The sequence below is a fragment of the Tetrahymena thermophila genome (genome assembly GCF_000189635.1).
Source record: "Tetrahymena thermophila SB210 genomic scaffold scf_8254671, whole genome shotgun sequence".
NCBI classification, from domain to species: Eukaryota; Ciliophora; class Oligohymenophorea; order Hymenostomatida; family Tetrahymenidae; genus Tetrahymena; species Tetrahymena thermophila.
The window spans coordinates 297,612-313,162 of record NW_002476438.1 but is presented as its reverse complement, the minus strand read 5'-3'; the positions used below and the strand labels follow the sequence as shown (position 1 = coordinate 313,162).

General features: G+C 21.1%; 6 protein-coding genes across 6 annotated transcripts; 4 read left to right on the top strand and 2 right to left on the bottom strand. All coding sequences in view use genetic code 6, as the record gives it.

The window, feature by feature from the left end:
- Nucleotides 1-669: 669 nt before the first annotated feature.
- Nucleotides 670-1,341, top strand: TTHERM_00425960 (GTP cyclohydrolase I; the record flags this gene model as incomplete). The annotated part of the gene is made up of 1 exon (XM_001013774.1): nucleotides 670-1,341. One exon carries the CDS (start codon nucleotides 670-672, stop codon nucleotides 1,339-1,341), a length of 672 nt encoding a protein of 223 aa, XP_001013774.1.
- A 2,528-nt stretch (nucleotides 1,342-3,869) lies between these two features.
- On the top strand, nucleotides 3,870-5,462 carry TTHERM_00425950 (WD domain, G-beta repeat protein; the record flags this gene model as incomplete). Its single annotated transcript, XM_001013773.1, has 1 exon — nucleotides 3,870-5,462. The coding sequence occupies one exon, from the start codon at nucleotides 3,870-3,872 to the stop codon at nucleotides 5,460-5,462; it is 1,593 nt and encodes a 530-aa protein (XP_001013773.1).
- A 274-nt stretch (nucleotides 5,463-5,736) lies between these two features.
- Nucleotides 5,737-5,907, bottom strand: TTHERM_00425940 (hypothetical protein; the record flags this gene model as incomplete). Its single annotated transcript, XM_001013772.1, has 1 exon — nucleotides 5,737-5,907. The coding sequence occupies one exon, from the start codon at nucleotides 5,905-5,907 to the stop codon at nucleotides 5,737-5,739; it is 171 nt and encodes a 56-aa protein (XP_001013772.1).
- Nucleotides 5,908-6,550: 643 nt separating this feature from the next.
- Nucleotides 6,551-7,140, top strand: TTHERM_00425930 (transmembrane protein, putative; the record flags this gene model as incomplete). Its single annotated transcript, XM_001013771.3, has 2 exons — nucleotides 6,551-6,633; nucleotides 6,684-7,140. 2 exons carry the CDS (start codon nucleotides 6,551-6,553, stop codon nucleotides 7,138-7,140), a joined length of 540 nt encoding a protein of 179 aa, XP_001013771.2.
- Nucleotides 7,141-10,444: 3,304 nt separating this feature from the next.
- On the top strand, nucleotides 10,445-11,944 carry TTHERM_00425920 (P1/s1 nuclease; the record flags this gene model as incomplete). The annotated part of the gene is made up of 2 exons (XM_001013770.3): nucleotides 10,445-11,198; nucleotides 11,433-11,944. The coding sequence occupies 2 exons, from the start codon at nucleotides 10,445-10,447 to the stop codon at nucleotides 11,942-11,944; spliced, it is 1,266 nt and encodes a 421-aa protein (XP_001013770.3).
- Nucleotides 11,945-14,803: 2,859 nt separating this feature from the next.
- TTHERM_000425919 (hypothetical protein) lies at nucleotides 14,804-15,316 on the bottom strand (the record flags this gene model as incomplete). The annotated part of the gene is made up of 1 exon (XM_012797048.1): nucleotides 14,804-15,316. The coding sequence occupies one exon, from the start codon at nucleotides 15,314-15,316 to the stop codon at nucleotides 14,804-14,806; it is 513 nt and encodes a 170-aa protein (XP_012652502.1).
- Nucleotides 15,317-15,551: the final 235 nt, after the last annotated feature.

The following is a 15,551-nucleotide window of genomic DNA, read 5'->3' as shown; positions in this document are numbered from 1 at the left end:
AAAAATTAATTTTAAAAAATTTATTGAATTTTTTAGTTTTCTAAAATGTTCATGAATTTATTAGATTAAATAGAATAAGTATAATTTATTTTTGGATTTGTAAGCAAGCTTATTGAATTTTATAATATTAAAAACTATATTAATAATAATATAATAATATATCTTTAAAACAAATAAATAAATTATTAGCATTTTAAGAATTTTTTTTACTTTACTAAAATTTTGAAAAATATTTATTTAGTAAAAAAACGGAAATTAAATTTACATTTTAACTTTTCAACTTCCCCCTTTAAAATCTTAGAAAGGGTAGAAACAAACAAGTATGCTAATCAAATAATTAATTTAATTTTTTAACCTAGAAAGATATTAATATGATTTTTTCTGGAATTATTACTTACTTATTACTTTAAAAAAGGTATTTAAACTATTAAATTTACTTTAATTTAAAAATGAATTAATAATTTTTGTCATAATTATTATTCAAGTATAACAAATATGTTGTATTAGCATAATTAAAATTGTTACATACAATCAATCAATCAAAATGCATGGTAAATGCTATTTATATTACGCTATTTTTGGTAATCAAATATATAAATTAAAAATATCAAAAAACAAATAATTTAAGTTCGATTAAAAAAAATAAGAAAGAAATACATAAATAAATAAATGTCATCAAGCAACATAAGTGAAATTGCTAATAAAGTTAAATAGGCAATTAGTAGAAAAGGTATTGATAATCCTATCTCAAATAGCGTGAACATTTATTCCAACGAAGAAAAAATCAAGAAGATTGAGGAATGTTTTACAGAAATATTAAACATGCTCTCATTAGATTAAACTGATGATAGCATTTGTGATACTCCTTCAAGAGTAGCTAAAATGTACATTAACGAAATGTTTTAAGGCTTGGACTATGCTAATTTCCCTGATATGACAACAATTGACAATAAGATGGAATATAATGAAATGGTACAAATTTAAGATATAGCTTTAACAACTACTTGCGAGCATCATTTTATCACTTTTGATGGGTTCGCCACTGTCGCATATATTCCTAAAGATAAAGTATTAGGATTGAGTAAAATTAATAGATTAGTTAGATTCTTTTCAAAAAGACCTCAAGTCTAGGAAAGATTAACAAAGCAAATTCTTGTCGCTCTACAAACAATAGTGGAAACAGAAGATGTTGCAGTGCATATAAATGCTGTTCATTTTTGTGTTAAGGCAAGAGGTGTAATGGATCAAAATAGCTCTACTGCTACTTATGCATATGGTGGCAAATTCTTAGAAGATAAAGATTTAAAGAAATAATTTTTGGATGGAATAAAGAGAAATTGAATTGATTACTATCATATTATAAATATATACATATATAAATTGAATGTAATTTGTATTTATTTTACAAAATTGTATTAATTTTTATGATTTCATTTGCTCTCTTTTGATTAATTGATCAATAATCAACTAAAAAAAATTAATAAATAAATTTATAGATATATTGTAAAATAATATATTCGAATTAATAATAGAAAGTAAATAAATTTATAAATTGTTTATCAAAAATTAAAGCAAACAGTAAGTAAAAGGCAAGAAAATTCTTTTCTAGAAACTTAAATTTAGATATTAATATGTCATATCAAGCTGAAATTCTTCTCTTAACACCAAATAATATGAATTAAGCAAAGTTGATTTTTTATTTAAAAATTCTTTGAAAATACCACCAAAGGGTTGCGAAGAAACATTAAGCTTAGATAAATAATAAGAAGATTACATTTTTTAATTATCTTAAAATGAAATAAATAACAGAGATTTTTATGATATCAAATAAAGCATTCTTTTATTTAAACTAGGATATGATTTTGCAAGCTTTATTCTTTTATTATTGCCCATATTTATAAATATTTTTTCATTTATTTTTATTGAATTTTCCGTCCTTGAATCAAAATTTACTTTATGAAGAACATTCATCGAAACTTTATAATTATTTTAAATTTTTCTACTTTTTGTCTTTTTCAATATTTTTAATTCTGATGAATTATAAGTTCTAAAAGAATAATTCAATCCTGTAATGCAAATTAATATTTTTTCTATCTTACAAAAAATTCAAAAGCAGAAAAGAAAATAGAACAAAAATAAATTCGTAATAAAAGATATTTAAAATAACTTTTAAAAACCAACAAACAAACAAAAGTATCAGTTAAGTTAACAAATTAAATAAAAATAATACCCAAATAAAAAGAAAATGATATTTTAATAATAAATATTAATATTTATTATAATATTTTTAATATTTTTTAAATTCTAAAATAAATTGGCAAAATTGAAAAAAGGATGTAATTTTTTAAGGATTGTTTTATTATTTTCTAATTTAATTTTAAAGATTATTTAAATCTGTTAACATAAGCAAAAAAAAATCTTAATTAATCATAAAATGAAAAAGAGTTTTTTACTTTTAATTAATAAGCAATTTAAAATTAGATAGATAAATGTTAAATACTCAAAAAAAAAAAAAAATCAAAAAGTATGAAAATTAAAAAAGCATACTAATTTAATTATAGAAAATATTTTACAAGTCTGTGCACAATATTTAAAAGAGAAGTAATTATAAAAATATAAATAATTCATTATGTGATAAATATATTTTATTTCAGAAGTTTTAATTAATTAAGCAGCTTATAAAAATCTTTTATCTTTTATAAAGATTTAAATAAATATTTTTTGAAAGAACAAACGCTTTTTTAATTTATATTTTCAAAAGGTTTGCTTATTACTTTTTCTAATGCCTTAATATAAATTTATAATTAAAAACGTATCATAAATAATTAATAGCAGTTTAAATTCATATTTTTGTTTTTTTTAACAAAATTTGTTCATTTTTTTACTTAAAATTTTACGTCTGTTTTTAACAAATTTAATAAAATTTGAAAGAAACAGCCATTCACTTACTTACATATTAAATAAATTTAAGTTTTTATTAATAATAATAAAGAAAAATGAATGAAATTGCATTTATCTTTTTTTAAGTAATTTGAGCTATAGTTATTTTATTAGAGATAAATATGCTCATAAAATATATTTAATTATTTATTTATTGTAGTTGAATAAAATTTAGACCATTTATTTTTTTTAATTTTTTTATAGAAATAGGCTAAGATTTCATAAATATAATTTAATTTTTATTTTAAAGTTGTTTAATAAGATATATTGAACAATTTATATTTAGAAGATACTAAACTATTTAAGAATTTTTGTATTAAAAAATAGAGTTTTAAAAATATTTTAATTTTAGAAAATTTTAGAAATGTTTTTATTAATTATTGTATTAAGAAAAAAAAATTACTCAATGTATTTATTAATCCAGTTTCATATTTATTTATTAATGTCCTTATATTAGATAAATTTTTATAAAATTATTTTGAAGTAACTAGGAAATGAGTAAAAGTGATAATTCTACTTAATTAATTTATTATTTAATTAATATGTAAAATTGAAGATACTTAGAAATTTAAAATGACAATAACATATGAAGCATCTCAATAGTTTAAATAAATTTAATCTTTCTAATTTTAACAATCAAATCTTATTTTATTAAATGAATGAATGAATGATTGATGTATTTATGGATGAATGAATAGTGATTGTATGTATAGATGAATATAGAGGTTTGAAAGAAATGATATTTATAATAATAGGAATAAGTATTATCACATATATAGCAAATACATCGATTAAACAAAGCTATTGTTAAATTATATCAAAAAAAAATATATTTTTTACTATCAGAATAATAATTGACAAATTAATAGATAAGTTAAAATAAATTCCTTTTAGATTAGTATTTGTTTATTACCATAATATAATTCAAAATGAGTGAAATCAAAAAAAAATCAAGCAAGAAGATCAATGCTGAGAAGCCTAACAGAAAGGCTATCATTAAGATGAAAAAAATTCTTAATGGTAAAAAGAAAGTAGATGAATTAGAAGGATTAGATGATGTAATATACTCTTAAGATGAAGAAAATGACAAGTAGCAACAAGATGAAAGTGATGAAGAAGGTTAAAAAGATTAAAGTAATGGCGAGAATTTGTAATAAGCAGATGAGGATTCTCATGCTCTTGAACACTCAGAGTTCAATGATGATAATGAAGGAGCAGCTTGGGAGGATGATGACGATAAAAAGGTAGAAATCGATTTAACTCAAGCTGCAAGATTACGTAAATTGCGTAAAACTGAAGATGAAAAAGTTGTAGACGGTGCTGAATATCAACGTAGACTTAAAAGTTTCTACAATGATAGATTAAAACACACTAACTTTTATGGATGGGCTTATGACGATAAGGGTAATAAGCGCTAGTTAGAAGAAAGTGAAGAAGATTAGATGTTTGAAAATAATCCAAATAAAATCTTAGATGATATGCTTAAAGTTTAGTATAGCGTATACGCTGAAGACAGCAAACCAGATAGCATATTAGCTGACATTATTGATATTGAGAGAATAGGCTAAACTCCCGTAAAAACTAAACACGAAGCTGTTGTTTAATCTATCGACTTCCATCCTAATAGCTAGATTTTCTTCACCTCCAGCTTAGATAAATTAGTAAAGATATACACTATTAGAGAAAATAGACCTGCTTTTAGAGACAATGTAAAATTACTCAAATAACTCTACTTAGAAGGCATGCCTGTATTATCTGCTGGATTTATACCTTCTAAAAATGAAATCTTAGCATGTGGTATGAAGAAACACTTGCTCTCATATAATTTATTGAATGACAAGATTGAAAAGATTTCTTCCCATTTGTTCACTCAAAGATTCGATTAAAAAATTGAACACTTTGCTTTATCTCCCAACGAAGCTTATATTGCTTTGTTCAGTGAAGCAGGATATATCATGATTTTAAATGCAAAAACCAAATAATTCCTTTTTGAATTTAAAATGAATGAGCCATGCACTTCTGTAGCTTTCTCTCATGACTCTAAGTATTTGTTCTCTGCTGGCAAAAATGGTAAGATCTACTAATGGGATATGTCAAAGAGATGCATTTTTGATGTTAACTAAGACCAAGGCACACAAACAACTAATAAAATTAGAGTTTCTCAAAACGGTGACTACATCGCCACTTCTTCCCCAAGTGGTATAGTCAACATTTACTCCTACAATAAAACTACTTAAACTATGGCAAAGTCCACCACAAAAGAAATCTTAAATCTAACAACTTCAGTCGATACTCTCTGCTTTAACTAACAATCTGAATTATTATTAACTGCTTCAAAGTGGAAGAAAAATGCCATCAGACTCGTACATCTTCCATCATTTAATGTCTATCAAAATTGGCCTAACTTTAAAACTTAACTTAAATTCATAACTGCAGCTTCTTTCAGTCCTAATGGAAAATACATGGCTGTTGGAAACGATGCAGGTGTTACTTATCTTTATAATTTCAAGCATTACAGTTGATATTTTTATTTATATTCTTTAGTAATTAAAATACCTTTAAATAAAGTAAATTAACTAACTAACTAACTAAATAACTAATTCATCGTTTTTGTTCAACTTAATAAATTATTTTTGATAAATATTTTCTATATTCATTTTTAACAATATATATCGATCACTTTTATTATTAGTTTAATCTTAATTTTCAAAATTAATTGGATAATTAGATAAATTATTTTATTATTTTTATACAATTTTATTAATATCATTTCCATATTGAAGAATAGACCTAATCTCATTCATTCCCACAATATATATCGTAATAAGTTAGATGGTATTCTAATGTATCGTTTTTTCTCTTGTTATTATGAGACTTTTCTATTTCCTTGCAAGTTTTATTAGCTATTTTTACTCCTATTTTGATCCATCCCTCTTGTGAAGAGACTAAAGCAATCGATTTAAACATTTAATCAACTTTACTTATTTTAAATTACAAAAAAATTCAATCAAATTTATATATCTTTTTTTGATATCAATGTTTAAATATTTTTTTGCTCAGATATATCATGCATTTAAAATAGCATGTTGTACCTTTTTAAAACATTAAAGAAGCATGAACAAAAAAATAATTTTTTATTTTATTATTATAAAGCTCATATAACAAGCTTGGAAATAGTTTATATATAAATTTTTTATCTTCAAGTTTTGTTGAAAAAATACAAAATTTTTTTCACTCTCTAATTTTTTTTAACAAGTAATGAAATAATAATATTTATTTTATATAAAAATAATTTCGTTAGGGTATAAATACAATAGAGGTATTTAGGGGAAATTCTAACCTTTATATTATTTTCAGATTTATTATATCTTCTAATTTAAAAATTTATTTTTTCCCTCTAATACTTATTAGAATTCAATATAAAATTTTTGATATGAAATTTATATAATAGTTATTAAAAAGCATTTATTAATCTTTAGATTCAATCAAAACATAAAATATAAAAACGTATAAATTTTTTTAAAAATAACAAAGATTCCTTCCTTCCTTCCTTCTATTAATATGTAAAGTGATAGAAATTTAATATAAAAATGATGAACTAATAGACTGAATGAATATTAAAAATCAAGGAAAATTTGCTTCTTTTTATAATAACAAAGTTAATTATATCTTGAAAAACTTGGATTATTTAAGGTATTGATTATTTTATAAATTAATTTAAAAAATATTTATATAATTAATAGAGAAAAGTAAGTAGAGATCATAGCGATGAGAAACTCAATTATCTTATTTCTATAAATAGTTTTATTAGCTTCGTTGGTTCAAGCCAAAACTTTAAGAAGTCTTGCGTAAACATGGAATCTTAACCAAAAGACTCCTTTACTTCACCTAAAAGATTAGAAATCGATTGATGAAGCTCTAAAATATAATAAAAGTGTCATTATTTTGTTCGGAAGTGATTATTTGATTGACTACAGAACTGAATAGATTTATAACAAATTCGTAGAATTACAAAAAAGATATAAAGATTCAGTATTCGCTTATGCTCCGATGAATGACGTGAAATATACTACATATGCTAATAATGTTCAAGTTATTCCAACAATTGTATATTTCGCATAATCCAAGTAAATCGCTAAAATCAGTGATAGTATCCCAGAAAAACTAGATAACTTTATTAAAGATTAAATTCCCAAATGAAAAAAAATAATATTTAAAAACGTATTTTATTTATCTATTTAGTTATTATTATCTGTCTATATTCTTCCTTCAATCAATGCAAATAAAAATAATTAAATAACATATTTTCACATTTATTTTTCATAAAATATTATTTTTGATTTTAAAACAATTATTAAATTTCTAAATTTTAATTCTGATTTTTTACTTTAAGAGCAAAATCCAAACTTATCAACAACTAATTAAGTAATTGATTATTAGCCATTCTTTAATTAAGCCAACAAATATTATTTAGATTAATTGTATAATAAATATTTCTCCTATATTTTCATAAAATACTTTTTTAAAATAATTATAAAATATTTCTTATATTAATTCTCATTTTTAACTTTATCTACATAAAAAAAACGAATTAACTATTTTATTATTATTTACCATACTTTAATTAAGATAAATAATAAAATAATTTGAAAATTTAAAACAATTATAAATTTTATCATAACTTAGTTTTCATTTCTAACTTCATCAATAAAATTCAAAGTACCTAATTAAATAACTAACTAAATAATTTATTGGTTATTAGCCAAAATTTTAATTGCGTATGTAAAAATACTATAAAGATTGATTGAATAATATTTTTCGTAAAATATTATTTGAAATTTAAAAATATTTTTAAACTAATCTAACCTAATTCTCATTTTAAATTATATCAAAGTGATTTATATGCTATATTAAATTGTGAGGATATGAGGATATGTTTTATAAAAATTAACAAATTAATTATATAATATTTTTTTCTATATTTTTTTAAATTTTTAAACAATTATAAAATTTCTGATATCTAAATTCTCATTTAAGATTTTATCAACAAAATTTAAACTTACGAACTAAAGTACTAACTAGTTATCTAATTAATTGATTATTAGCCATTCTTTAATTATGTGAACTATTAAGAATACGGTTAAATACATAACATTTATTCAATTTTTTAAATTTAATAACAATCATAAATGTATAGTATAAATTAATTTTTATATCATTTTTTTAAAACAGAGTTGAAATCAACTAAATAATAATTAACCATTCTTTAATTACAAAAACTTATATTCAATATTTAAAATATCAAAAAACTTTTAAGAATTAATCTTTTGGCCAAAATAATTATTTAGATTTTTTATTTTAATAAAATTATTTTGCAATCAATTATTTAAAATTCTGAGGAACAAATATTTTTATATATGTCATTCTGCAGTTTTAGATCATGATTTTTTTGTGTAAACCTACATATTTAATTTTAGCAATTAATACTTTTTAAATAAATTTTGTTAGAAGTAAGTAACGAATCTAACATTAAATTTAAAGTTATTGTATTTGTAAATCAACTAACCAATTTAAAATAAGTATTTATTTTTAATTAAAACAAAAAATATGATTATTTATCCTTCTTCCTATACTATTCAAACCTAATCATAATTACTATTCAAAGCTAAAAAAGAACTTTTAAATCAATTAAATACAATTATTTTAATTAAAGTATTACCTATTAAGCTAAAATAAATTAAAATAATTTGCTTTCTAAGCTTCTTTTTTTAAAAATTCAAATCTTATTTATTTATTAAAAAAAAAATTTTTGCCATAATAGTACAAAATTTAGTTCGAATATATGAGTGATTAGTTAGTTAGTTTTGATTATAAAATCTGATTGATTCTATAGTCTTTTTTTAATTAAATATCTTGTATTTCAAAAAAATTTCCAAAATAAATTTCTATGATAGGTTAGAGTCTATCAAATTGGATTTTAACTATTATTCTGTAATACTACTATGATAAGTAAAAAATATATTTATAGAATAGAGAGTATCAAATTATTTTTATTTTTAGCAAAGATCTTATTTTATATTTAATATTTCTAATAAATTATTGTTTGTATTTCATTCATTCATTAAAAAGATATGATTTTAATCAAAAGGAAAACTTTCAATATTAATTTTTTTTACAAAAGTAGATAAATTTATAAATTGATGGGATTGAACTTATTCAATTACTAAAATTTGTTTTTAGCTTACATGATTTAATAAATATTTGAGTTTTATTTGTACTTTTGAAGGTTAAAAATTTCAAACTCCTTATTAAATTATTTAAAGTTAAGCTCTCCATCCTATTTATTTATGATTATATTAAATCTAATATTTAATAAATATTACTAGTCTTTTCCTATTAAACAATCAAGAATAAATGTATGAATCGATGGATGGATGTATAAGTGTTTATTTGATATGTTTCGCAACTCCGTTATAGTAAATATAATTAATATTTGGTCGGGGTTGGCTAAATTCTTTCAAATGCTGAAAACTGTTCAATTTCATAATTTCCTTTTTATAAGATTAAAAAAATAAAATAAAATAATTTTAAAATTAGGATTTTTTACAATTTTAAGTGTAATTGCACATGAAAAGTCTTAAAATTTTTATGCTAAAGTACTTTAATTATTTTAATAGAATAAGTTTACACTCCTAATAAATTTTTTAATTGCAGGAATAATCAAATAATAAACGGAGGGGGACTTAATATTCATATGACGCTTCTTTCATAATCATAAAATATAAATGGGGGGTTTTGTTAAGGAAAAGTTAAGTAAATGTAATGCATTTTTGATACTATAAATAATGCATAGCCTGAACTTTCTCTTATGAATAATATTTTAAATTTATCATTTTATTTTTATAATTAGAAGATTTGCTTTATTTTCATGCTTTTACTATTAATCGCATTATATTTTTGGATGTCTTTTTACAAAAATATATAAACACAACATTAAAAAGGTGGGTTTAATCTTTAATTTGTTATGCGATAGTTTACAATTAAATTAAATAGAAACAATACCTTTTTAAGAAAGTTTATATTTATTTGTTTATTTTGCTTTTAAATTGAATGCTATTAGCTTTACTTAATAGGTTCTAGTTGGCTCATTAGGTACAAAAATTAATAATTAAAATAGGAGGGATTATTTAATAATTAGATATAAATACATAGACATATACTTTGAAGAATATTTTACACTTACTTACTATTTTCTAAATTAAAAATGATTAATGAATTTTATTAAATATAAGTTTTTGTTAAGCTACTTCTAGTTAGTCTGTCTTTATTTTTTTAAATATGACAATGTTAATATTTCTTTCTTTCTTTCATTAATTCATTCATTCATTTAATTAATTTATTTATTTAAATAGTCATATTCTACCAACTGCAAATATGTATAAACAATTAATAAATAAAATAAGTAAAATCCAACTATAAAATAATAAAAATAGCTGAAATTAAAATGAAATTAGGATTAGTTCTTATTTCTGTTTTGGCACTTTCTCAAGTTTGCCTTTGCTTCCACGAAGTTCCTCACATGCTTGTACTCGCTATTGCTAAGAAAGAATTAATGAAAAATGATATGGAAGTATACAATATTACTGCCAAGTACTTAGACACTTACTCTACTTAAGGTGTTGATACAGTTTCTACTACAACCTACGAAGAGAATGCTGTTTGGGCTGATGATATTAAGGTCTATGGTGATGCCTAAAAAGCTATGGAAATGTGGCATTACATTGGCAACAAAGACAGTAACCCTTAAAATCTCACCCCATTGAAGAAAGATCCTATGGCTGATTCCGAAAATGCCTTGAATGCCTACAATAATATCGTCAAAGTTTTAACTAATGAAAAGTTTGTTGGTTAAATGACAGAATTCAAAGTAAATATGTTAAAGATGCTCGTTCACATTGTTGGTGATATTCATATGCCTCATCACACTGGTAGCTTTTACAATGCCACATACAAGAATGATAAAGGTGAATTCTGGGGCGATTTAGGTGGTAACAGATAAATGATTAACTTCTACACTAGCACTGGTGAAATGAAAAAAACCAATATTCACTTCTATTTTGACTCTTCTTGCTTCTTCTACACCTGGACTAATAGATTGGTTAGACCTCTTAACGAAACATTCAAGATTTACTTCTAAAGAGAACTTGATAGAATTGTAGCTCAATATCCAAAAGAATCTCTCAATATCGACAACACAAGTAATAAATTAGTTGAAATTTTTAAGCAATTAATTAGGTTAATTTAAAGCGAGCCATTCATAAATACAAACATAGAAACAAATAAACATTCACATTTATTTTTAAATAATTTGCATAATTTATCAGATTAAAAATAAATAAAAAGTTTAATTAATTTCCCCAAAATTTATCAGAAAGAATTTTAAATTTGAAAACTTAGTTTGCATAAATTAAATATTAATTTTAAAAATATAGAAACTTTCAGTGATTGGGCTGACGAAAGCTGGAACTTAGCTTTGAACAATGTTTACCCCTTCTTATTGTCAAAAAATGAAATTCACTATGGTGATGATTTCTATAACAGTAGTTTTGATATGATTCAAAAGAGAATTGTTACTGCTGGATACAGACTTGCTTATACTTTATAAAAACTCTTTACACCTGAAAAGGGTTTGATCAAGGCAAATACTCCTCTCTCTTATCAATAACCTATTGCAAATAACAATAATAACAGCATTAACAATCAAAAAGATAATACCAATCAAACTCTTGCCAGTACTTATGAAAGCTCTGACAATCAATCCAACAAAGCTATGGCTATTGTTTTTGGAGTCTTATTCGGATTAACTTTTGTTGCTTTTATTTTTAGTATTATTTACTTCAAGAAAACAGTATCTCCTTCAACTTATTAAAGAACTTCAAATGATTTGATTGAAGCTAAGAATATTAACGTATAAAAGCTTGCCAGCACTGAAAACAACTTGTGACCTATTTAAACTATAAAAAATATTTTTGTAATAAAAAAATTTCTATCTTTTCATATCTGTACATAAATTTCTCTATTATATTTTCAAAAAAATATTTGTTTTAAATAAAAAAAATTCAAAATAAATATATAAATAATAAAGATAAATTTTAAATTTGGTTATTAATTCAAAAAAAACATAAATAAATAAATATATGTAAAATATGATTTTATCTCATTTAAAAAGTAGAAAAAAATTAGTTTATAACAAATGTTAAATGAATTGTCATTTAATAAATAAGCTCTAAAAATTTTCTATCCAAAAAATGGGTCTTCAATAAAAAAATGCCCTAAAAAATCATAGTTCTTAATTAAAATAAATTATTTAATATGAAATGAAAAACTGAAATTTATTTTGTTTTAAAAATTAGCTGTAAGTAAAAAAAATAAAAGGATAAAAAAGTCTTAATTAACTATGACATTATTTAAGAAAATTTATATTGTTTTAATTAATAAAAATAAATACTATGAAAACTTCATTCATAATTAATTGTTCATTTTCTTCAAGCTCCATATATCATTTTAGATTGTTTTGCTTTTTAATTATATTTTTATTCCTCTTTTTTTACTTACCTTCACTTTCAACTATCATTTTTTATAAAATTTTTTTTTATTTCAAAGGTATAAGGAAATAGTTTAAATGAATATTTTTCAGTGCAAGGAAATTTTTATGAATGAATTTGGGTGTACGGGAAATAACAGTTTCTACTGGATTAATAATGAATTTCACATAAATTTTTGTTGAAATATCTCTTCCTAAAATCAAACAACCTTTAAAAACTCATAACTGTTAAATATTATAATTCATTGGTTCTTTTTATCCAAATAATTTGATATAAAAGTGATCTAATTTTTAAATTTTCTTATAATTAATTAAATTTCCTTCCATTAATTGCTATTTAAGATTTTAAAAAAAAAATAAATAAATAAATGATATAATAGAAAAAATATTTTAAAAATCTAAAAGAAGTAAATGATTATTTTATTAATATTGTTTAAATTTATTTTTATTAATAAAAAAGTTTTTAAACTCTTCAGTTTAATCTCATTAGGTTCTCCATATAGATTTGAGGTATATTTAATTTAACATAGTTATATTAATTAATTCATTTTTATTTACACAAATATTTTTTTTTTAATTATTTTAACTTAATAAATTTTCACTCAATTTTTTTTGATTAGTATTTAATTATTTATTTATTTTATGTTATTTGATATTTTCTCTTCATTTTTCCTTTTAAATAATTATTTAATTATTTATTTTTTGTTTTGTTTTTTAATTTAACTGCTTTTGAACTTTTTCTTTATTAGTAATTAATTCATTTCTTATTATTCTTATTTTATCTTCTTTTTTTTCTAAATTAGCTCTTAATTTTTTCCTCAATATTTAAAAAGTGAAAACTAAATTGGTGATCAAGGTACATCAGACTTAAGTTTAGGTTTAGTAAATTGCAATAATCTTTCAAAGTTGACACTTAGTCTTTAGTAAAAATAGTTTATTTGTTTTGATTGTGATAATTTTTAATATACTAAAACCATCTAACTCTTTTAATTTATTCATTTATTCAATTCAATTACTGCCTACAATCGTCGTTTGTCTATAAATAATAATAAATAAATTCTCACTCTAAAAGAGATAATTTATTTATTAGATTTTTATTTGATTTATTTTTCTTTTTTTTTTATTCTGCTTGTGCTTTTAATTGAACTAATTTTTTCATTTTCACATTAGGTATTTTTTTAAGTAATTCATTTTTTATTATTTCTTCCTTCATTTTTTCCTTCTTACTAATTAATTAACTATTTTTTCTTTTTTATTTAAAAAGTAATAATTAAATTGGCGATGAAGGTGTGTCAAGCTTAAGTAATAGTTTAACATTTTGCAACAATCTCCAAAATTTGACACTTAATCTGAGGTAAAAATAGTTTATTTGTTTTGGATTATATCCTATTTTTTCATTATTTTTTCCTGTAACTAACTAATTAACTATATTTTTCCTTCAATATTTAAAAAGTTGCAATAAATTTAGCATAATAGGTGTATCAAATTTAGGTTCTGGTTTAGGAAAGTGCACTAATCTCTCAAATTTGACACTTGATCTAAGGTAAAAACAGTTTATTTGTTTTGGATTGTTATATTTTTTAATATAAAAATGTATTTAAAATAATAAAATTCTTTTAATTTATTTATTTATTAGATTTTTATTTGATATATTTTCTTTTTTTTATTGTGCTTGTGTGTTTTTTTTCTTTGCTAATTTTAACTCATTTTTTTATTTTCAACTTTTACATTTATTATTAATTATTAATTCATTTCTTATTATTACATATTTTTTTCTTCATTTTTTCCTAATAAATTAACTAAATATTTTTCCTTTAATACTTAAAAAGTGAAAACTAAATTGGTGATGAAGGTGCATAAGAATTAAGTTCTGGTTTAGGATTTTGCATTAATCTCAAAAATTTGACACTTTATCTTCTGTAAAAACATCTTATTTGTTTTGGATTTTTATAATTAGTAATTTAAAAATGAATTTATAACAATCTAAATTATTTAATTTATTTGTTGTCTTTTAATTTGATCAATTTTTCTTTTTTTAAACTACTTGTATTTTTTTAATTTAACTCATTCTTTCATTTACAGCTTTTGCTTTTATTATCAATTATTTAATTTCTTATTATTTCATATTTTTCTTCATTATTTTCTACTAACTAACTAATTAACTATATATTTTTTCCTAAACTTTTAAAAAGTGAAAATTATATTCGCGCACAAGGTGCATCAAGGTTAGTTTTTGGTCTAGGAGAGTGCACTAATCTCTCAAATTTGGCACTTCATCTTTAGTAAAAAATAGTTTATTAGTTTGGATTGTGTTTTTTTTAAAATAAAAAACTAATTTAAAATAATCTCTATCTTTTAATTTGTTTTTATTTCATTTTTTTTATTTTTTTTTATTGTGCTTGTGTGACTTTTTTTTGATTTATTAATTTAACTTATTTTTTCATATTTAAATTTTGCTTTTATTACTAATATATTCATTTCATATAATTAAAATTTTCCTTATAGCAAACAAATTAACTAAGTATATATTTTTTCTTCTATATTTAAAAAGTAAAAACTAAATTGGTTATGAAGGTGCATTATGCTTGGGCTCTTTTTTAGGAAGGTACACTAATCTCTCAAATTTGACACTTGATCTTGATTTTGAGTAAAACCAGTTTATTTGTTTGTTTTGGATTGTGATATTTTTAATGTCAAAATGAATTTAAAACAAAATAACTTTTTTAATTAATTTATTTACTTACTTTTATTTGATTTATTTTAATTTTTCATTTTGCTAATTAATATTTTTTATTATTTATATGGATTTATAATATAATAATTTATTTAAAAATTTTATTTTTTTTTTTAAAAGTAATTTACACTAATTTATATTAAAAGATTTAACAAAATTAATCAATAAGAATAATTGAAAATAAAGTGTCTTAAATCAAAAAGATTAGTTATCTTAAAAATAAATTACTTCTGATGTATAAAAAATGGTGAAAAAGGGATTAATAAATATATA